Raw genomic sequence first — 10,160 nt, 5'->3', positions numbered from 1 at the left:
CTCACTCACTCACACGCTCACTCACACACGCGCTCACTCACACACGCGCTCACTCACTCACGCGCTCACTCACACACGCGCTCACTCACACACGCGCTCACTCACACACGCGCTCACTCACACACGCGCTCACTCACACACGCGCTCACTCACTCACTCACACTCACTCACGCTCACTCACACTCACTCACACTCACTCACACACACACACACACACACACACGCTCACTCACTCACAAACTCGCTCACTCACGCACACGCTCACAACAACCCCTCACGGCCACGCTACTCACGGTGCTGCCGGCAAAGCCGGGGTGATTCCATCCCAGCACGGAATAGCCAGCTGCAAACACGGAGAACAGAGTGATCAGTAACGCCCACGGACCCACATCACACACGCCGTTATATCCTCACCCTGCCAGCTCTTTAGCCGAGTTTAGTTTAGAAACACAGAGAAGAAACAGGCCCTTCTGCCCACTGATCCCCACGCCGACCAGCGATCCCCGCACACTAACACTATCCTGCGCACACACGCACACCAGGGACAATTTGAATATAATTTTATATTATATATTATTATTATTATATATATGGGCTTGTACACTCTGGAGTTTAGAAGGATGAGAGGGCATCTCATTGAAACATATAAAATTATTAAGGTTTGGACACACTAGAGGCAGGAAACATGTTCCAGATGTTGGGGGAGTCCAGAACCAGGGGCCACACACAGTTCAAGAATAAGGGGTAAGCCATTTAGAACGGAGACGAGGAAACACTTTTTCTCACAGAGAGTTGTGAGTCTGTGGAATTCTCTGCCTCAGAGGGCGGTGGTGGAGGCCAGTTCTCTGGATGCTTTCAAGAGAGAGCTAGATAGGGCTCTTAAAGATAGCGGAGTCAGGGGATATGGGGAGAAGGCAGGAATGGGGTACTGATTGGGGATGATCAGCCATGATCACATTGAATGGCGGTGCTGGCTCGAAGGGCCAAATGGCCTCCTCCTGCACCTATTGTCCATCTGATTGTATAATGCTGGGGGAGGGTTGCCAGGCCCGCTATCTGCGCGTGCGCAGTTGGTGGAGGGTTGTTGGGCCCAACCGCCATTTTCAGATCGCCATTTTGACAGGCGTGACAACGGGGGGGGGGGGGGTCACCCATTCCTTCTCTCCAGAGACGCACTCCTCTTGATAGAAATGCTCGCACTGAATTCGCCCTCCTCACCACAGCATGCAGAGACGGGCGCCGGAAATTTCCCCTACCTTCCAGTGGAGTGCTGACGCAGCCAACCTCGTAGAATCCTGCGTTCCCCTCGCAGCAGATCACCTGCGGTTGGAAAAAAGCACGCTTGTTACCAAGGGGTGGCCTGGAAGATTTTCGACGAAATCTGTTCATAAAACCCACCCTCTTTCCTCTCAATCGCAGGGGAATCACGGTGGCGATCTCTCTTTAGAGTTGCCATACAGCCAAGGTAAGTGAAAAGCAACAAGACACACAACCACATAAAATAAAATTTAACATAAACATCCACCACAGTGGAATCCACATTCCTCATTGTGTTGGAAGGTAATAAAGTTCAATCAACTTCCTCCTTTGTTAAGACGGGCCTTGAACCGTCTGCAGTCGCCACTGCAGATGGTCCGTAGTTCAACCTCTCTCGTCGGGATGCTGGAAAAGCCGGCGTGGAGACGGATCGGCATGCTCCGCGCGGCATGAGGCTCCCGAGTCGGATTCTTCTTACCGCGGGCGGGCTTCACGGTGTTAAAGTCCACATGCTCCGCGGTCGGAGCTCCAACACTGACGCTCCTCGGCAGATGATTCCCAGGCGCCGCGCCCATGGCTTGAAGCTCCGGGTTGGTCGTCAGGCCGCACCGCTCCACGATGTTAGGCCACAGAGGGGGGGGGGGGGGGGAGATGCGATACGGAGAAAAATCGCATCTCCGTCCAGGTAAGTGTCTGCAAAAAAGTTTCCCCCGATCCCCCCCCCACCCCGCACATAAAACATAAGAGACACTAAAACAAACATTCAAGACGTACTTAAAACAATAAAAACAGAGAAGGGGCAAGACAGACTGCTGGTGAGGCGGCCATTGCGGGCACCACTTGGAGGCCATTACAGGCGACATCCGGCACCCATTACAGGCACCACCCGGCGGCCATTACAGGCATCACCCGGCGACCATTACGGGAACCACCCAGTGGTAACGCACAGGGCGTCCATAGATGCGGGTGTGAATGCTTACCAGCTTCTTGCCGTTCTCCGTCCCTGCCGCCCGGCGGTCCACAAACACGGTGTCGATATGGTTGCCATCGCAGGAGATCAGCTTGGCTCGCTTACCCTGGTACTGTAAAGACAAACGTCACGCCACGCCGCTCAATCAGTTCAGTTTACTTCAGAGACACAGTGCAGAAATAGGCCCTTTGGCCCGCCGAGTCAGCGCCGACCAACGAACTCTGCGAACTAACACCACCCCTCATACACACTTGTGGAATAACATAAAGCTGGTGTGAACCGGTGGTAAAAGATACAGGATGGAAATTAGAGCTTTGTAAAGGTACAGAACAGATCAGAACTGGCACTTGTAGAGTTTAGTTGAGTTTAGTTTAGAGATACAGGGCCCTTCGGCCCGCCAAGTCCGCGCCGACCAACGATCCCCGCACACATTAACCCACTAGGGATAAGTTTTACACTCATACCAAGCCAGTTAACCTACAAACCTGCACGTCATAAGAGCGTCGGAGAAAACCAAAGATCTCGGAGCAAACCACACGGGTCACAGGGAGAACGTAAAACTCCGTACAGACAGCGCCCGTAGTCAGGATCGAATCTGGGTCTCCGGCACTGCATGCGCTGTAAGGCAGCAACTCTACCGCTGCGCCACCGTGACTGCATAAACTCAAGTCGCTGCCTTACAGCGCATGCAGCGCCGGAGACGCGGGTTCGAAGGATGAGAGGGATTGTTTTTGAAACATATAAGATTATTAAGGGTTTGGACACGCTAGAGGCAGGAAACATGTTCCCGATGTTGGGGGAGTCCAGAACCAGGAGCCACAGTTTAGCAATAAGGGGTAAACCATTTAGACCGGAGATGAGGAAACACTTTTTCACACAGAGAGTTGCGAGTCTGTGGAATTCTCAGGCTCAGAGGGCGGTGGAGTTCTCTGGATCCTTTCAAGAGAGCTAGATTGGGCTGTTGAAGATAGGGGATATGGGGAGAAGACAGGAACGGGTTACTGATTGGGGACGATCAGCCATGATCATATTGAATGGCGGTGCTGGCTCGAAGGGCCGAATGACCCACTCCTGCACCTATTGTCTATTGTTAATTGGCTTGGCATAAATGTAAATTGTCCCGAGTGTGTGTAGGATGGCGTTAGTGTGCGGGTCGGCGCGGACTCAGTGGGCCAAGGGGCCTGTTTCCGCGCTGTATCTCCAAACTAAACTAAACTCTAGTTGTGACCCATAGACCGAATGATCCCCAGGGTGTTTGACTAATGGGACGATTGACCCAATCAACAGGTAATAAGGGCATTGATTAGGTTTGTTTAGCGAAACCCGTGTGAGAGCCTCATCTATAATGGAGCGCTGAGGAGCGAACAGGTCTCACCTCTTCCATCAGTCGAGTCTGGCCTTGGATCAGCATGGGCATGATGGCTTTCTGCAGCAGGGACACTGAGCCTGGGTATAACATTCGCCGGCCAAACGACTTGGCAATCAGGTAGCTGCAGAGAAAACAGGCACGCAGTTAACCCACAGTGTGATTGTGTTCGGGGATCACTGGCTGGTGATGATTCGGTGGGCTGAAGGGCCTGCTTCTGTGCTGTATAGAGTCGTAGAATGATACGGCGTGGAAACAGGCCCTTCGGCCCAACCTGCCCGCACCGGCCAACATGTCCCAGCTACGTCAGTCCAACCTGCCCGCACCGGCTCAGCTACACCAGTCCCACCTGCCCCGCGTTCTGGCCCATATTCCCACCTAACCTGTCCTATCCATGTACGGGTTTCGGCCCGAAACATAGAAAATAGAAATTAGGTGCAGGAGTAGGCCATTCGGCCCTTCGAGCCTGCACCGCCATTCAATATGATCATGGCTGATCATCCAAACTCAGTATCCCGTACCTGCCTTCTCTCCATACCCCCTGATCCCCTTAGCCACAAGGGCCACATCTAACTCCCTCTTAAATATAGCCAATGAACTGGCCTCAACTACCCTCTGTGGCAGAGAGTTCCAGAGATTCACCACTCTCTGTGTGAAAAAAGTTCTTCTCATCTCGGTTTTAAAGGATTTCCCCCTTATCCTTAAGCTGTGACCCCTTGTCCTGGACTTCCCTAACATCGGGAACAATCTTCCTGCATCTAGCCTGTCCAACCCCTTAAGAATTTTGTAAGTTTCTATAAGATCCCCTCTCAATCTTCTAAATTCTAGAGAGTATAAACCAAGTCTATCCAGTCTTTCTTCATAAGACAGTCCTGACATCCCAGGAATCAGTCTGGTGAATCGTCTCTGCACTCCCTGTATGGCAATAATGTCCTTCCTCAGATTTGGAGACCAAAACTGTACGCAATACTCCAGGTGTGGTCTCACCAAGACCCTGTACAACTGCAGTAGAACCTCCCTGCTCCTATACTCAAATCCTTTTGCAATGAAAGCTAACATACCATTCGCTTTCTTTACTGCCTGCTGCACCTGCATGCCTACCTTCAATGACTGGTGTACCATGACACCCAGGTCTCGCTGCATCTCCCCCTTTCCCAATCGGCCACCATTTAGATAATAGTCTGCTTTCCCGTTTTTGCCACCAAAATGGATAATCTCACATTTATCCACATTATACTGCATCTGCCAAACATTTGCCCACTCACCCAGCCTATCCAAGTCACCTTGCAGTCTCCTAGCATCCTCCTCACAGCTAACACTGCCCCCCAGCTTAGTGTCATCCGCAAACTTGGAGATATTGCCTTCAATTCCCTCATCCAGATCATTAATATATATTGTAAATAGCTGGGGTCCCAGCACTGAGCCTTGCGGTACCCCACTAGTCACTGCCTGCCATTGTGAAAAGGACCCGTTACTCCTACTCTTTGCTTCCTGTTTGCCAGCCAGTTCTCTATCCACATCAATACTGAACCCCCAATGCCTTGTGCTTTAAGTTTGTATACTAATCTCTTATGTGGGACCTTGTCGAAAGCCTTCTGGAAGTCCAAATACACCACATCCACTGGTTCTCCCCTATCCACGCTACTAGTTACATTCTCGAAAAATTCTATAAGATTCGTCAGACATGATTTACCTTTCGTAAATCCATGCTGACTTTGTCCAATGATTGGAACAAATCCAATGAAACGTTGCCTATTTCCTTCGCTCCATAGATGCTGCTGCACCCGCTGAGTTTCTCCAGCTTTTTTGTGTACTATCCATGTACCTGTTCAGTATCTCTGAACTAAACTAAACTAAACCACCATAGATAGACACGCAAAGGGCGGTGGGTGTATGGAACGAGCTGACAGGGGAGGTAGTTGAGGCTGGGACTATCCCAACGTTTGAGAAACAGTTAGACAGGTACATGGATAGGACAGGTTTGGAGGGATATGGACCAAGCCCAGGCAGGTGAGACTAGTGTCAGAGCTGCCAAGTTTTGTCAGAGCATTTCAGTATTCTAGTAATCAGTATTTTGCTGAGGAAATCAGTATTTGTACGGGGTGCCATTGTGCTGAAAAAAATGTTTTTATGTGCGTTCATACCCATCTAAGAGTACAACGATGCATAACTTTGCTACCAATTGACATGTCTTCTACGCACCTTACTTGACAGTGCACTCATTGCCATCTCTTTGTATACTGCTGTTTGAACGGCTCCTTCCTGCTTTTAGCACACGATGATGTAGAAGCCATTTTGGAAGCCTCCCTCTCCCTCCCTCCATCCCCCTCCCTCTCTTCCTTTTTTTCTCCCTCCCTCTTATTCCCTCCCTCCCTCTCCCTCCCCAAACAGTCTGAGACCAATAGCACTGTGCCCGAACCGCTATGTGTAAAGGCAACAGCGCTCCAGCTGGTAGCGCTATCATTAGAACCCGTAGTGCTGAACTGACAGCAGTGTTTGAAACTGTAGCAGGACAGTTATAAAAAGGTACGGACAAGCTAGATGCAGGAAAAATGGTCCCACTGTTGGGCGAGTCCAGAACCAGGGGGGCCACACACAGTCTTAGAATAAAGGGGAGGCCATTTAAGACTGAGGTGAGAAAAAACTTTTTCACCCAGAGAGTTGTGAATTTGTGGAATTCCCTGCCACAGAGGGCAGTGGAGGCCAAATCACTGGATGGATTTAAGAGAGAGTTAGATAGAGCTCTAGGGGCTGGTAGAATTAAGGGATATGGGGAGAAGGCAGGCACGGGGTACTGATTGAGGACGATCAGCCATGATCTCAATGAATGGCGGTGCTGGCTCGAAGGGCCGAATGGCCTCCTCCTGCACCTATTTTCTATGTTTCTATGACAGGCAGATCAAAGATTACAAAAATAATCATCCATACCTTGAAATTTAAAATACTAATAGATTTAATCTGCTATAATTTTTAGAGTTACAGTATGGCTTTTTATATCCTTGCATTTTTAAGCAGGAAGATGAAACAGGAAGGCGGGCCGATTTAAATAAAAATCCATATTTTACAAAGCAAATCCATATATCCGTATTCTTATCGCATATCCGTACCAAATACGGAAAATCCGTACTACATGGCAGCTCTGTAGTGTAGCTGGGACATGTTGGCCGGTTTGCGCAAGTTGGGCCGCAGTGCCTGTTTCCACACTGCATCACTCCATGACTCTGTGACAAAATACTGGAGTAACTCAGCGGGGCAGACAGCATCTCCCGAGAGAAGGAATGGGTGATGTCTTAAGGGATAGGACAGGGCTCGATGCAGGAAAAATGTTCCCGAGGTTGGGGGGAGTCCAGAACCAGGGGTCGCAGTTTAAGAAAAAGGGATCGACCATTTAGGACTGAGATGAGGAAATACTTTTTCACCCAGAGAGTTGTGAATCTGTGGAATTCTCTGCCACAAAAGGCAGTGGAGGCCGATTCACTGGACGTTTTCAAGAGAGTTAGATTTAGCTCTTAGGGCTAACAGAATCAAGGGATGTGAGGAGAAAGCAGGAACGGGGTACTGATTTTAGATGATCAGCCATGATCATAATGGTGGTGCTGGCTTGAAGGGCCGAATGGCCTCCTCCTGCACCTACTTTCTGTTTCTATGACAATTGAACCAGCGTGTATAGGGTGACGATTCGGATCAAGACCCTTCTTCTGATTCCTTTTCAACACCCATCCCTTCTCTCCAGAGATGCTGCCTGTCCTGCTGGGTTACTCCAGATTTTTGTGTCTATCTTTGGTTTAAACCAGCATCTGCAGTTCCTTCCAACACAATCAATGAACACAATTCAAATCAAGCTATGTGGTGCGGGGGTCAAGAGTGTAACATGGAGGCTCAGGTAAACTGGAACTCAAAAGAGAGTTAGGTTTAGCTCTGAGGGCTAACGGAATCAAAGGATATGGGAGGAAGGCAGGAATGGGGTACTGATTCTGGATGATCAGCCATGACCATATAATAAATGAATGATGTTAATTGGCCACGTTTTTTCACATACAAGGAATTTGCCTTGGTGCTCCGCCCGCAAGTGACGACATGACATACACTCCTCCATGGCCAGAGTGAGTCCCAGCGCAAATTGGAGGAGCAGCACCTCATATTTCGCTTGGGCAGTTTACACCCCAGCGGTATGAACATTGACTTCTCCAATTTCAGGTAGTCCCTGCTTTCTCCCTCCTTCCCCTCCCCTTCCCAGCTCTCCCTCAGCCCACTGTCTCCACCTCTTCTTTTCTTCTTCCCCCACCCCCACATCAGTCTGAAGAAGGGTCTCGGCCCGAAACGTCGCCTCTACCTTCGCTCCATCGATGCTGCCTCACCCGCTGAGTTTCTCCAGCAATTTTGACAACATGACATACATTGACAGTTAGGAATGACACATAAAACATTAAACATTAATAATAATATATTATCGATTAAACATGTGAATGAAATAAAATACCAGAGCAAAGGGAGGCTACAGATTTTTGGTTATTGAGTAGAGCTACTACTCGTGGAAAAAAGCTGTTTTTATGTCTGGCTGTGGCAGCTTTGACAGTCCGGAGTCGCCTTCCAGAGGGAAGTGATTCAAAGAGTTTGTGGCCAGAGATGATCTTACCCGCTCACTTTGGTGCTGGCTCGAAGGGCCGAATGGCCGACTCCTGCACCTATTTTGTTCTCTCTCGATGTTTCTGACAATATCCCAAGACCGAGGGCTCGCTTACCTGACAAACTGGCAGGGCAACCTCAGGATGTTACACACAAAGCCGTCCCCTGCCCCTCTGTACTTGAGCTCCGGCTTCAGGAGAGGAACTCCACCATTCGGCACGTTCCCGCCCTTCCTGAAACAGAGAGAGACGGGAGTCACAAAGTGTGGAAACGGGCCCTTCCGCCCAAGCTGCCCAACCTGCCCCAGCTACACTAGACCAACCTGCCTCCAGATTTGGCCCATATCCCTCCAAACCTGTCCTATCCATGCACCTATCTTGTCTCACTGTCTGAATAAGGGATCCGAAACATCGCCCATTCCTTCTCTCCAGAGATGCTGCCTCACCCACTACAGTATTTTGTGTCTACCTTCGACTTAGAAACATAGAAAATAGGTGCAGGAGGAGGCCATTCGGCCCTTTGAGCCAGCACCGCCATTCATTGTGATCATGGCTGATCGTCCCCAATCAATAACCCGCGCCTGCCTTCTCCCCATATCCCTTGATTCCATTAGCCCCTAGAGCTCTATCTAACTCTCTCTTAAATCCATCCAGTGACTTGGCCTCCACTGCCCTCTGTGGCAGAGAATTTCACAAATTCACAACTCTCTGGGTGAAAAAGTTTTTTCTCACCTCCGTCTTAAATGGCCTCCCCTTTATTCTAAGACTGTGGCCCCTGGTTCTGGACTCGCCCAACATTGGGAACATTTTTCCTGCATCTAGCTTGTCCAGTCCTTTCATAAATGTATATGTTTCTATATGATCCCCCCTCATCCTTCTAAACTCCAGTGAATACAAGCCCAGTCTTTTCAATCTTTCCTCATATGACAGTCCCGCCATCCCAGTGATCAATCTCGTGAACCAACGCTGCACTGCCTCAATCACAAGGATGTCCTTCCTCAAATTAGGAGACCAAAACTGTACGCAATAAACCAGCATCTGCAGTTCTTTCTTACACATACCTGTCTCATATCTCTGATCTAAACTTAAACCACTATAGATAAGACACAAAATGCTGGAGTAACTCAGCGGGCCAGGCAGCATCTCTGGGGAGGAGGAATGGGTCCATTATTCCTTCTCTCCGGAGATGCTGCATGTCCCGCTGAGTCACTCCAGCATTTTGTGTGTATCTTCGGTGTAACCAGCGTCCGCAGTTCCTCCTTAGAACTAAACTTCCCCTCTGGTATCCCTGGGTCATAAGGGATAGGAGCAGAATTAGGCCATTCGGCCCAATCGAGTCTGCTCCGCCATTCAATCCAGGCTGACCTATCTCTCCCTCTCCTGCTGTCCCCCCACAACCTCTTGACAGGGCAGTCACGGTAGGTTGTTGCTTTACAGCGAATGCAGCGCCGGAGACCCGGTTCGATCCCGACCACGGAGTTTGTACGTTCTCCCCGTGACCTGCTTGGGTTTTCTCCGAGATCTTCGGTTTCCTCCCACACTCCAAAGGAGTGCAGGTTTGTAGGTTAATTGGCTTGGTGCAAATGTAAAAATTGTCCCTAGTGTGTGTAGGGTAGTGTTAATGTGCGGGGATCGCTGGTCGGCACGGACTCGGTGGGCCGAAGGGCCTGTTTCCACGCTGTATCTCTAAACTAAACTAAGACACCCGTACTAATGAAGAATCCATCTCTCTCAGCCTTGTTGTGTAATCCTCGACCACTATCGTGAAGGACATTCTTGCTATTGAGGGAGTGCAGCGTAGGTTCACCAGGTTAATTCCCGGGATGGCGGGACTGTCATATGCTGAGAGAATGGAGCAGCTGGGCTTGTACACTGCGTTTAGAAGGATGAGAGGGTATCTTATTGAAACATATAAGATTATTAAGGGTTTGGACACGCTAGA

At 49.7% G+C, this 10,160-nt stretch overlaps 1 protein-coding gene across 1 annotated transcript in view; it reads right to left on the bottom strand.

Moving 5' to 3' along the window:
• The window catches only part of abhd16a (abhydrolase domain containing 16A, phospholipase), a 45,641-nt gene that overhangs the window by 21,409 nt on the left and 14,072 nt on the right, over positions 1-10,160 (bottom strand). Inside the window, exons 6-10 of the mRNA XM_055631970.1 lie at positions 8,336-8,452; positions 3,603-3,717; positions 2,238-2,339; positions 1,257-1,320; positions 294-343 (exon numbers count right to left, since the gene is read on the bottom strand). Coding sequence (XP_055487945.1) covers positions 294-343; positions 1,257-1,320; positions 2,238-2,339; positions 3,603-3,717; positions 8,336-8,452 — 448 coding nt within the window. The remainder of the gene's footprint in view (positions 1-293; positions 344-1,256; positions 1,321-2,237; positions 2,340-3,602; positions 3,718-8,335; positions 8,453-10,160) is intronic.

Source organism: Leucoraja erinacea, unplaced genomic scaffold (assembly GCF_028641065.1).
Source record: "Leucoraja erinacea ecotype New England unplaced genomic scaffold, Leri_hhj_1 Leri_984S, whole genome shotgun sequence".
Lineage (NCBI taxonomy): Eukaryota > Metazoa > Chordata > Chondrichthyes > Rajiformes > Rajidae > Leucoraja > Leucoraja erinaceus.
The sequence above is the reverse complement of the archived record's forward strand: the minus strand, read 5'-3'. Positions and strand labels throughout refer to the sequence as shown.